General features: G+C 39.9%; 2 protein-coding genes across 13 annotated transcripts in view; one reads left to right on the top strand and one right to left on the bottom strand.

Moving 5' to 3' along the window:
* dync1i1a (dynein cytoplasmic 1 intermediate chain 1a) overlaps positions 1-10,302 on the top strand; it is a 73,220-nt gene extending 62,918 nt beyond the window's left edge. For all 12 annotated transcript variants that reach the window (XM_084738999.1, XM_084739005.1, XM_084739000.1 and 9 more), the window contains 3 exons: positions 1,156-1,296; positions 4,751-4,876; positions 9,483-10,302. In XM_084738999.1, coding sequence (XP_084595125.1) covers positions 1,156-1,296; positions 4,751-4,876; positions 9,483-9,593 — 378 coding nt within the window. In that variant the 3' untranslated portion in view covers positions 9,594-10,302. The remainder of the gene's footprint in view (positions 1-1,155; positions 1,297-4,750; positions 4,877-9,482) is intronic.
* Positions 10,303-10,847: 545 nt separating this feature from the next.
* slc25a13 (solute carrier family 25 member 13) overlaps positions 10,848-13,508 on the bottom strand; it is a 67,651-nt gene continuing 64,990 nt past the window's right edge. Inside the window, exon 18 of the mRNA XM_084739447.1 lies at positions 10,848-12,379. Within this exon, the coding sequence (XP_084595573.1) occupies positions 12,166-12,379 (214 nt within the window). The 3' untranslated portion in view covers positions 10,848-12,165. The remainder of the gene's footprint in view (positions 12,380-13,508) is intronic.

Raw genomic sequence — 13,508 nt, 5'->3', positions numbered from 1 at the left:
CTGATGTATATTTTGGTCTGTAAATAACTGAAACTGCAATAAAAAAAAATGCCAAAAACATGAATTAGATCATCTTTAAATAATTTGTCCACTAGAGCAATCAAACATCCTGCTTAATACATATCTTAAAATCAAATTTGAAAGGATGTTTGTTTATATTATAAGGTGAATATCTTCAGAAGAGTACTAGGGCCTGTCAGGAGGGGAAAAAAAATGATTGTTTTATTATTTAGAATTTTCAAAATAAGGTCACAATGTTGGAAAATAAAGTCAAAATAAGATAAACCTTGTAATGTAATCCCCAGAGAGAAATTCACGAACGTTGAAAATAAAATTAAAATACTATTTTGACTTAATTCGTGACAATGTATTTAACTAACTCTCAACTTTTCAGCATTCTCATAATGCAAAATTAAAACAAACATCTTCCTCTTCAGATTAAATTCAACTAATATGTTCAACTTTATTCTCAACATTTCCACTTCATTCTCATGATGCAAAAAAAAAAAAATATATATATATTCCTCCTCTGATTATTGTTTAACACTAAAAGTTAAGTCTTTCTCTTGGTCTCTCTTTTTTTTTACCCTTCATGTGGCTATAATACCCCATTGTAAATATCCACTCATATATCGCCAGATTTCCTTTTTTACTCTGAAATATTGATATCAGTATAGGCCTAAAAATCACCCACTGTCGATTGAGCTCAGCACAAACACACACACACACGCACAAATCCCACTTCTAGCACCCCTTCCTCTCTCCGTCCATTGTCCGCCCCTTCTTTTTCTCCCATTTCCATCTCTTCCCATCTCTCCCTGTGTCTCTGCCTCAGACAGCTGTTGTGTTGAGGTTACAGTACACCTTGTGGAGGGGCCCTCCCTTTCATCTCTCCCAGCGGTTTTTATGGTGCTGTGTGAATGTGCGAGGCTTTTTAATTAGGCTCTGCACCCAGACAGGCCCCAAGGCTGAGGCAGCGCCACTCTGTCTGAAGCTCACACACTCCCTCTCTCCATTCCTTCTCTCTCTGTCTTTCCTTTCTTTCTATCTCTGGTGTGTCATCTACTGTAATCCCTAACGCACTCTGTCTTTTTCTCTTGTTCACACCATCTCAGACGTACACTCTTATATAACTATCCTCTTTCTCTCTTGCAGCACAACAAACCTCTGTACTCATTTGAGGACAACGCCGACTATGTGTATGACGTCATGTGGTCGCCTGTGCACCCCGCGATCTTCGCCGCTGTGGATGGCATGGGTCGCTTGGACCTGTGGAACCTCAACAACGACACTGAGGTGTGTGTGAATATAGGTCATTCTGGGCGTGTTTTCTGCTCGTCTCTTTGTGTGTTGATGTGCGTGTGTGTTTGGTGTCCTCAGGGCCTGTTCCTGGGTCAGAGCCCGAACCGCACAACCAAACACCCAAGCCTTTTCCCTCCCATCAACCCCCCCCCCCCCCCCCCCCCCCCCCACCACCACCACCACCAACCCCTCCACATCCCTCCCTACACACACACACACAGACACAAAATTCAAGATTCCCCTGTGGGCGTTTCCCACAGCCCTCGCTTTAAATCAGATTTTAGTGTCATCTCCTCATCCGCGGCTCCCACCCAGACGTCCCACGAACATTCCTGCAACCTCTGTCCAACGTTGAGGCAACCTCAGGACCCCACCGCCTCCTCTCATCTGCCTCCCACACGCTGTCCCATCAGTGAAGTACACAGATGTGCAGGAGACCGCGAGCCCTCAGTCCACAGTCCCATGCTGGAGATGAAAGTCGTAAAAAGGAGAAAGTTCAGGGGTTGAGTTTCTCACTGCTGTGGGGTGACATTTATTTTCAGAGGAGAGCATTTGAGGCCAGTGAGGGAAACGTCATCTTATTGTTCAATTAAAGTTATGAAATATTGAATAAAGTCTAATAAATATACAGTGTGAAACAAAATAAATTACACACATTTTCCCAAAAGATTAGAAATCTCAACTGAATTATCATGCATATTTTCTTATTGATTAGAGGAATAGTTTGACATTTTGAGAAATAAGTGAAGCTTTCCTGCTAAAAATTAGATAAGAAGATTGATACCAGATTTTATTTTCTTTGTTAGTAAGACTGTGTACTGTACATTTGTATTTTAAGACATGTTGTTAAATGTATAATTCTAAATCTAATACTTTGTATGGTATGTCATGTGGAGGGTTGAGTTTTACAAGTTTCAACTGTTAATAGCACAATATAAATAGTGTTAAAAAAGGAAAAAAAAAAGGAAACAAAATCCACATACTGGCACCTCTAAAGTTTTTACACCTTTGTATGGATTAAACAAATTAATAATAACAGGTTAATGTTTACCTATTCTTTTAAAGGTCCAGTGTGAAAGCCTTGCAGGGATCTGTTGGCAAAGTACATCAGAAACAGAATATAATATTCAGAAGTGTGTTTTTATTAGTGTATAGTCACCTGAAAATAAGAATCTTTTTTGTTACCGTAGAATGGTGCGGGTCCTCTTCCATGGACACTGCCATGTTGCACCGCCATGTTTCTACAGTAGTCCAGACTAGACAAATCCAACAAGGCTGTAAATACGGCCTCTCATGTTTTGCACAAGTATTGCACTCATAAGAGGTTCTCTTACTCGCTTGGAAGGGGAGGGTGAGGCGAGGTGTTTGCAGTTTGCAAGCTCACCGCTAGATGCCACTGAATCCCACAAACTGGTCTTTTAAATAATGGAAACAATCAGAGTTGTTGGTAGACGTATATTTTAACTTCAGATAGAGACATACTAAACTAAGCTAACCATCTTCTGGCTGTAGCTTCACATTTAGTTCTCATGCGACAAGAAAGCGTATTTTCCAAAACATTCAACTACTCCTTTAAGGAAGAAAAAGTTGCATTATGGGGAAAAAACATCTTGAGCCGTGAGTCTGAAAACCATACTTTTTTACAACTCTGATAGTGGGGACCAAGCCTTTGATCACTCAGGTAAAAGTAGTGATAAAAGGATCCTCCATTCTCCTTCACTCTTGGTTTCCATGGAGACAACACCCACAGTGCCTTCAACCTTAATACAAGTCTCTACAGATACTCTCCTCCCTCTTTCATGATAATCTTTCACTCTTCTTCTACCTCGCAGTCCATATATAAAATTCACAACTCATCCCTCAGGATTTTATGTTACAACTCCGTCATCACGTCTCGTCTTTTAACCCCAACACTCGCCGCCGTCTTCTCCCTCTGCTGCACAGATGACATGTTTCCCATGGTTCCCCCAACAGCAGCCTTTTCACCGACAGAGGAAGAGTTCATTATTGACGGCCTGACTCGGCTAACAATGTGCTTTATGAGAAACATTTACTCACACACACACACACACAAACACATGGACGGATGTACCAAACACATGGACACACACTCACTCATACACAGTCAGTCTAATAGCAACAGACTTCCATTGTTGCCGTCATATTAAAAACACACAGTCATAACAACACTAACGGAGCAGTGGAGCACGCCTGGTTCTCATTTCCAGCACACACACACACACACACACACACAGACACACACATACAGCCAATTTAAAGCGCTCAGTTCAGATCTACTCGGGCGGAGCGGTGGAAGCTAGCAGGCTAATGGCAGTCAGTCTGTGGTTAGCGCTGCTTTAAATACGCAGCAGCTCGGTGTGTGAGGCGACATGATGCCAAGGCCTCTGTCTCCACTGGTGACATGTGTCAGACTCGCCTGCCACATGTCAGGAACAGTTTATGGAAACACTGCAGATGGTTTTAGGTTTTTAAAGGTGCAACGCGAGCGCTGCTGTTTACTGAAAAAGATTGTTGGTTCGCCCACAACAGCAAACATGAATGCTGTTATTATACAGTAAATAGCCTCGTGTGTGTCCACATTTGAATGAGAAGCTGTAAATTTGACAGCTATGTTTGTCTAACCTCCAGAGTATTTGGATAAAGTTGTGTTTAATGTAGTCAACTTGTTCTGTAAATTAGACTGTAATGGTATAATGCTCCCATTTTACAATAAACATTAAGAGGAATAAGTTGAGCTGCAATTAGGGTCATGAAATAAAAAGAAATGAGGACTCAAGAGACGTGGTGTAAATGTAAATCTTTATTTCAGTGAGTTTTATTCAGAAATAGAAGAAATTTAGTATCCAGGAAGCTGGTGAGGAACTTATAAACTCACTCATTTACATTCAGCAGGTTGTATTCATCAATGAAAGGAAAATATAAAATTTCAAATTCAAACACAAATAGCTGCAACTAACTGATTGAAAAAAATAGTTTTATCACCAGTTGCCTGAAGGCGGCAGACTGGAGGTATTGTGATTTGGATGGATGTATTAAAGGTTTATGTGCCTCTTTAGAGGCTCACATAGTATTTAACTTCTTTCCCACACTGTCCAGTGTGCTGTAGGTCCTCTGGAGCTGCCAGCTCCTTGTCTCAATATGTTGTTTACTAAACATCACAGTTTACATGTAGACGTCTTATTTGCATGACTATAAGTTTATTTAACCAGTGTTTACGCTGGTCTTCCGACCATGAAGTAGTGTTCATGGTCAGTTTTTTTTTTCAAATCTTGATAACGAAATGTACATTAACTGCTTTGAGAATAAATTTAAACTGAACTGGATTGAAACTGAAATGTGTTTGTGGTAGATGAGAAGTTTACAGTATCACATAATAACATTTGGATACTAATACTAAATGCTTGAATACTTTATGGATGTCCGCCAGGTACCGACCGCCAGTGTGACCATTGAGGGCGCGTCGGCCCTCAACAGGGTCCGCTGGTCGTCAGGAGGGAAGGAGGTGGCCGTGGGCGACTCGGAGGGCAGAGTCTGGATCTACGACACTGGAGAGGTACCCATGATGATCATGTATTTCAAACAGACTTCCTGTGCAGTATGGAAAAGTATGGAATTTGATTTTTAGCAGTTTATGCGTATTTATGTGTATGAGTGTGAGAAAAATATTTATGTTTACAGACTGTTGCCCTTATTCTGTTTTCTAAAACATAAAATTCAGAGCTTCTAAAAATACATTGATCATTGCCTTAAAATGTACTAAATCCAGACATCCAAAAGTCAGTTTGAAAGAAAATGCCCCAATATCTGAATTACATTTATACCAAGCATCACAAATGACCAAATATTAAGCTTGTCTTAACAGTAAGTAGATTTCTGCGTAAGGAAACTGTACCTTTATAGGTCATCGTCATTTCCAGGGACACAGTGAATAAATGAGGCTGCACAGGCGCCATAAAGATTTAATTATTTCATTTTGTTCAACTCATTTTTGGTTCTTATTTATCATGTTATACGAAAACAATATGAGTATAGGTAGCACTGGTTAGTTGACTTCCTCTTTGGGCAGAGATGTTTGACAGTGGGTTGTCGTACAGCTTTTATGTAGGGGTAATTAATTTGTGTGAGCTACAATCTTCTGGCAATTATTTAACAACAAAATAGCATATGGTGTCAGAATGTAACATACATGTTAACAGTAGGTTTTCAAAACTATGCATTTACATAACAATCCTTACAGGAAGTTGTGATCGCAACAGTTAAGGCAAAGTCAGCTAATCCCTGTGAATTCTGTGACCAAGCAATTTTGTCCAATCACTGCAACTTTTGCTAAAATTTAACCAGTCATCATAGTTTCCTGAGTTGCACTAACCTTAGCAGTCCCCCATGCAAACCTCATACATGCAAGTCTCAATGAACACACTGTTTATTTTTTATTGAATTATAGGCACTGAAAATAACACAAGGTTTGTCCTTATTATGGACATCTGTCTGTGTCTGTATCTATAACTATAACTATATCCATGCACTTCTAGTTTGTATTGTTTTGCTGTTTTGACTCAGTTTGAGCCAAAAAAAGAGATTTTGCTTCTCTGGTGCACTTCTTCATTTAGAAATACAGCATATTTTGTTTGGATTTTTGTAATCCTGAGGCTTTTTGCAAAGGTAATTTAGAACACTCAAAAAAACAAACAAACAAACAAAAAAAATCAAAACAAAAAAAAATCACTGCTTTTTGTTTTTTTGTTTTTTTTGTTTTTTTTTTTGCATTTTTCACGATACTATAATCTCAATCTGACAACCTCAAAATATGCATCACAACTACTGTGAACCAAACATTGTAGGACACAAAATCCTGCAAAATCCTGGAGGAACTGAATAAATTAGCTGTTTGTACTCAGATATGTCAAATGTAGTCTGAAAATCTGAGTCTGGAAAAGTGTGGAATTTTGAAATGGAAAATGTGTAGAAACTATTAAAAGTAAAATGCTGTAAAGCAAAAACATGACTGAGCAGAATCTGTTTCTTTGGTACTCAGAAATAAAGGCAGAGTGAGCACTCACTTATTTTTCCAGTTATAATCTTAATCATTAGAGAATTAATAACTGTGACATTTTAAACAGTGTTGTACTCGGGTGTTTCTCATATAATGTTAATATTTTGGCAGCCTGCTCTGGTTTAAAAAAAAAAAATCTTTCGAGCACATTGTTGTTGGATTCACTTTGAGCGTTGTGATGCATGCAGCTGCTGGTTCTCATGGGTTTCGTTTTCAGACAATCAAGATTTAATTACACCCTAGGTGCCAAAAGCATGAGTGAACTACAATGACCAAAATTTATTGCACCATTGCAATTAAGTTGTACTACAGTAGATTGAGAGATTTTAGTGCCTGAAATCTGAGTTACTGACATTGCTAACTGAAACATCAGTATTGCCTCCCTCTTGACTGCTTGTACCAAAGTCATGTGGTGGGAAGAACTGCTGCAAATAGTGAAATCACTGTCACTGAATCACGACTCTACAAATATATACAAACTATAAATTGACTTTGGTGCAAGGTATGTACTATAAGAGCTGAAAAAAGTGCATTTTTTCACAGTCAAACCTCCATAAACACCACAGCCAACCATTTTAGGTCTTTTGAGCCTGTATGTTTACCCAACTGTCAGCGTTGGCATGGATGTGTGTGTGTGATTTTTTTTTTTTTTATTCTCCCCTCCCTCTTTCGTGTCCCTGTAAAACGGCCTCCACATGACTCTGCCATCACCACAAAGCGGCCAACCACCCCTGCCTGAGCCCGTTATGTTCTCTCATGTTTGGAGGGCTCTGGTTAGGATCCCCATGTGAGGGCGCGTTAGCCTAGCCGCGCGGCTAATTTTAGTGTCTTTTTGTTGTGTGGTGAGTTGGATGGAGGCTCGGGCTGAGCTGGTGGCCTCCGCGCTGGGTTGATGGTAACGAAGAGTCATCAATAAAAATGAGCCGGGTTGAAAAGGTTTTTACGACTCCAAAGACGAGTGTGTGTATGTGTGTGTGGTGGTGGTGATGCGGGTATTTACTTCACGAGGAACTCCCCCCACATCGCTAAAACTAGGAACAGCATATGAAAAAAAAAAAAAGACATGCCAGCAGTTCCAAACCAACAGAGACCCTTGAGACGTTTCCAGGAAAGCAAAATACTTATATTTCAGTATTATTTTACTCACTACAAATTGGTTTTGTGTAATTTATCAGCAGGGATTAGGACTGTTTTGATTCGTCGTCTACTGGTGTTGCTCTGAGTGGAAAGTCCAAATCATAAAACAAAAAGACTCTCAGATGGCGTCCATGAGACAAAACTTGAGCAGATCAGGGTCAGTGGCTTAATGTTTTGTTCCCGCTGCTTTTAAAAGCCTGACAATACAAAAGTCCAACAGCGTTCCACTGACACTCGAGCCTCTTGTCGTCTGTTAAAACGCTGCTTATGCTGAAGTCACTCAGGCACCATATACATGATGCTGTGGCAGAGCCCCCCGCTGCGGCCAGCCCAGCTCTGTGGGGGGTTTGGGGGTGGTGAAGGGGGTTCAAAATGGTTGCTTCCCTCCTCCTGGTTCCTGTTTAATTACAGCCTGGTCATGCAAAGCGGTTGCAGACAGCTTGGGTGGCGGCCGCGGATTCTGTCCCACTCATTGTGACTCCCACAGTGCACGACTCGAACTCGACTTTTAAAGGGGAACTATGTTCACTTCAGTCACGCTGTATTAGAACAGCCCCATTATAGTGCAGTTCAAAGGAATTTTTTGCCTCGTCTGATGGCTGACAGTCATCGATCACTGAGGCCTCTACCATCGTAAGTGTGTAGTGTGGTGTGTCCTGAGTTTCTGTAAGACAGGAGGTGTTGGCAGAATTCCATTTTTGACATGTAGGAGGGAAAAAAAAAACAGAAGCTGTTACGTTACGTCTCCATATCCTGTTTGTTATTTTCTTATCAAACCTGCCCAGTTAGATGAACCCAGGATGCTGGGTCACATTGTTGGCAGCCACTGACTGCAAATAAAGATGGATGATGATGCAGCTCCGACTCCTCCCACTGAAATCAAAATATTCCAGATACAAGCGCTGTCATCTTGCTCTGGTGACGTCATTTGGAGTCTGCGCGGTAGTTTTGCGCACTTTTATAGTATCAAATAACTAATTAAAACCAAACTGACCAGAAAAATGTATACTTAAGTATACGTCAGTGTGAAATGAACTATGTGAAATGACAGAGACGATCTTGAGAGAAATTTATTTGACGTGTACTTTGATGTTTTGGTTTAGCCCACATCCTATCTGTTAAAATAGAGGGGGCTGTGTTTATGATTTATACTGAAGACGGCCAACAGAGGGCGATCGAGATGCTTTTTCTGACTTAGTGAATTTTTAACTCATGACTCATGTGACTGATCAGCTGTTTCCTCATCGCATCCACACAGATCTGATGAAACCTTACTCACATTAATACATGAGTCAAACAGAGCATGTCACATTTCCATCATGATTTAGACATTGTTTTTCACCATTTGACGTTTGAATGGCGCTCTTTTAATCATGTCGTCCTGTTGTGTCCTCTTCCTCTGCGATGGTATGATAGTTTTCTGACTGAGAACTGGCACCACCTACTGCTTATCCTGATGAGTCAGCACGTAATAACTGCACAACGGTAGTAAATTTGATATACAGTAGACAGGAAACCCAACTTTTCTGTTTTGGAGTGAAATGTATTGACAACTAATAGATAAATTTCCATGAAATTTGGTTAACACACTTGGCAATACATTCTATTAACCTTACGGTATTTTGCGCAGATGTACACCATAGCAGCATGTTTGCAGATAGAAATGTACAGTACTGTGTGTGTGACTGATTTAGTGAGACACAAAAGACAGAAGTGCCAAAAACAGTGTATTACTTCAGTTTTCACATACTGTTGATGCTCAGAGTAGATCTTGAGTTCAGGGTTGACGAGGTTCTTCTTACTTTCCTCAATTCGAAAATCAAATTGAGGGCGCATTTCAGCTGAAATTTCAGACTGGAACGCTCAAATTCCAACTTACCAAACAGACATCCAGATGTGGCGATTATATACATGCAGATGTGTCCACCCAGCTCTTGATGTACCCGTGTTTCTCTGATGTTTGTTGCAGCTGTCGGTGGCTCACACCGATGACTGGGGACGCTTCGCTCGTACCCTGATGGAGATCCGTGCTAACCGGGCGGACGGCGAGGAGGAGGGGCCTATGGAGCTGGCTTCATAGAGCAGGACTCCAAACCAAAGTGGAGGGGATCAAAGACCTGGTGTGCTTTTATCGGTGTCACTGTAGCAGCATGTGCACTCAGTTTTGTTTCGTTTCTTCACCTTCATGTACAGCTCCTGTCTGGTCCAAACTGTATTTTTTGCATTTGCTCTCCTGTAAATGCAAACTGTCTATTAATGGGTAAACTGTTGACCTCTACTGATTTGTCCGCCCTTATTTATTTGTTTAAAGGTTTACGGTGATGTGTTGCTTGCGACTCGTGAGCCTACAGTATATACAAAGTGGCAGTCTTATAGCCTTATGAAGATATGTGTACTGTAACGATGCTTTGCACTACCGTAAAATGAAAGCAGGGTCCATAGACTAGTCATGTATTGTTTACAAAACGTCATGTTCACTTTATGTTGTGCTTCTTTTCTCTGTATTATGCCTGCATGCGACACATTACTGAAATATTCCAGATGCATAAAAACATGGGAGTTGTTATGGTGACGTTTTCACACGTGGGGCTTTGTGGCTGCTTTATGTCAGTGTTTCAGGGTGTCAGAAACTGAATCCAGTGTGGTATTGGCACTTTGTTATTTGTTCTGAACGAGAGCAACAACTGTATATTCTTTAATGAACTGTAACAATTATCAAGAGGTATATTGTACTGCAGACTGCTCGCTGTCAAACTGGCTATGTTTGCTATTAAAGCGTAGCTGATGAACTCTTGTTTTGCTTTTTTCCTGGCAGCATTCAACTGCAGAGATGGAACTTTTTTTGACAAGTTTTTTTCTTTCACAACCTATATTTTAACTCAAAGTCTGTATCTATTACACGCCACTTTCTCAATATCAAAACTGGTTTCAGCCTGGGACAATAACGCAGAGAAAAGATGATTCCTTGGTGTATTTGCCAGGACAGACATAACAAAAACTACGCAAATGACATAAAAACAGCGTATAAGGTGTAGCAAAACAAAAACAACGTAAAATATGTAACAAAACAAAACTGATGTAACGATGTAAACTGATGGACTTGAGCCAAAAAAATGACGAAAACAACCTAAAAGGCTTAACAAAATGAAAACGACAACACAAACAAAAACAGCAAGTAGAAATGTCCTTCACAGGGCCACTTTGACTTGTACTTGAGTAAGTAAGTTGAATCAGTGCTTCTACTTTAGTATCGCTACTACTACTTGAGTAAAGAATGTGTGTACGTGTGTCACCTCTGTTCAAATGGAAATGAAAATAAAAACTCCAGCACACGCTCAGTTTACTAATATAAGTTTATTTTTACTCTCAGAACACATGTTGCTGCCATACGTACAGTAAGGCACGTTATTACACACCATATGTAATGCCTACATTCTCTGCTCTGTACAGACTTAAATACTCAGTCGTGACACGCCGCAGAGGTGCAGCTGGTGCCAGCTGTCCCTCACATATTTACACATCTGCTTACATTTAAACCTGAAACCAAACATCTTACAACAGTAAACATCGTGTACAGTCAGTGTCTTTACATTCAAGTACTTTTTGGTCATATTCTTGTGGACAATCAAATCAGCACACTATTGCAACTCAGGACAAAAATAGCCATATATATATGAAAATATGTATCTGGATTTCTCATATATACAGAAGTGCAACATTTATAATTAGTTTGTTTTTTTTAGCCAGCTATGTGATCATATGAGGAATGTGCTTTCGATTGTAAAGCAACAAAAGGAAGACACTGGAAAAAGCTGCAAATTTGTGTAGTTTTTTCCCCCAAAACAGTAAGCAGCTAAATAAACAGTTCAGATTATTTGAAGTGGGGTTTCAATATTTTCACTGTGTTATTTTGCATATAAGTGCTGTCTCTACCAGTTAGTTTGTTTGTATTACTGTGTGGCTTAAAACTTCCAGTAAAATTACACAATAACACTAACTACAGACAGAACAAACAGATCGAGGCAGCGGTACACCAGCAACTCTTGGTTCTACAAGGTAAAATGACTGCTTTTGCCAAAGGAGTCTGGTTGTTTTGGAGAAAGTGATATTTAGCTTATATAACAGCAGTTTCCCATCAGGGAAGGATGTCTGATGGCAAAATAAAACAGTGGAAACATTCTAAGTATTGCAAACTCTTAAACTGATGTTGACTCTGTCCACAGCAGTTCAATGCTTTGCTTCCTGCACCAGTACTCCCACTGATTCTCCAAACTGGGAGCGTGCCATCCCCTGTCTATTGTAGGTAATACTCTTATGTTTCAGTAGGTATCCCACTGAACCCCGTCTCAGAAAATCTGAACTATTCCTTTAAACTACTGCCAGCTCTCCTGCTGCCTGTGTGCATATACTGTACCAGCTGAACTGTATGAAACAAAACCACATTATAATACAACTCTATACAACGTCAAAGGTAAAATAAATAGTGCACGAGTACCCGTGCTAATTGGCTCACTAATCCATATGGCTGCATATCGACTACCATATATATGATTATAAGAAGAAAAATTTTAACTTAAAATACTACAAACAATGACTTGATGGAAAACATTCAAGCCCTCTCTTAACTTTCCCCTCCACACACATGTGGAGGTTCAGGGGGTGCTCACTTTGGAGGGGCCTGCCACTTCTGTTGCTGCTGCTGCTGCCGCCGCCGCCGCCACCGTGTAGCGTGGGAGATGGAGTCCAAACTTGCTCTCGATGCCAGCGAACGTGGCCACGGCCAACCTGAAGCCTCCGATGTGGTCGGGGTTGGGCGCCGGCAGGCTGATCCGAGACTTGGGGGTGGGCTCCGAGCCAGCCGGCTTTCTGCGGTGTGGAGTGAGAGAGAAAGAAAGACGGGGGAGGAAGCCAGAGGCAGAGAGAGAGAGAGAGAGGAGGGAAAGAGGGAGAGAAAGGTGAGAGTGGCAGATTAAGACTGGGTTACACTATAAAGAACTCATTTTTAAACCCTCTTGATTTAACTTTAAATTATGTTGCACCAACTTTTAAACTAGCTTAAAATTAAGAAAGATGGGATTTAAACCTCAGTTTTGTTTTGACTCTAAATCTAGATTAGATTTAATTCTGTTGCACCAAAACTTTAAACTCCAATTTAAAATGAGATCCAGGAGGTTTAACTTTTAAAATAGCTTCCTTTTTGCAATGGATGGACAAAATAATCAAGTTACTCCTTTAAGTTCAAAGTTTAAAATGTTTTTCTCAACAGAGGAGACACTAGAGCTTCTCTGCCGAGCCATCATGAGTAGGCTAACCAGGCTAACTATCTTATTAGCGAGCTCAACAATTTTTAACATTTAACAATTAACAACGTTATTATTTTCTTAACTTTTAGCTAATGTTAGCTAACAATCAATTACATAGTGTTAACTTTTTTGCTAATGTTAGCTAGCAAATAAGGTAACATTTTGTTAACTTCTTAGTTAACATTACAATTGAATGTTTCGTTGAGGAATACAGAGCAGCCAAAAGTTAACTGTTTTCCCAGCTCTTCTATAATTACTAGTTTCCAACAGTACTCAAATATTCAGTTATTTATTTATTTTAATTTGGATAAACAATCATCTGCATGTTGATTAAACTCTATTTAATTTTGGTTTAATAAACTTGGATCCAAACTGAGTTTAGTGCAACAGAGCTCAGTTAGTGCTTAGTTTTAAAGTTTTTAAGTTTTAATACTTTTACTTTTAGTTCTGCTAAACTCTGAGTAGAACTAATCTTAGATTAAATTTATCTTTGTTGGTGCGGTTTAGAAAAGTTAAACAACATAAACACAGAACAAAATATTCAACCAAACCGAAGAGAAAGGGAGCGTGCACAGACACAAGTTTTATTATTTTATTAAAATCTAAAGAATCTAAAGTTAAACATTGGTACAATAGAGCAGAACTAAATCAAATCCCTTGTTGATTTCTGATTCACTGCCAACACGGACAGA

The sequence above is a fragment of the Lutjanus erythropterus genome, chromosome 16 (assembly GCF_056507025.1).
Source record: "Lutjanus erythropterus isolate fLutEry1 chromosome 16, fLutEry1.hap2, whole genome shotgun sequence".
Classification (NCBI taxonomy): domain Eukaryota; kingdom Metazoa; phylum Chordata; class Actinopteri; order Lutjaniformes; family Lutjanidae; genus Lutjanus; species Lutjanus erythropterus.
Note: the sequence above shows the minus strand (reverse complement) of the source record. Positions and strands in the feature narration are given on the sequence as shown.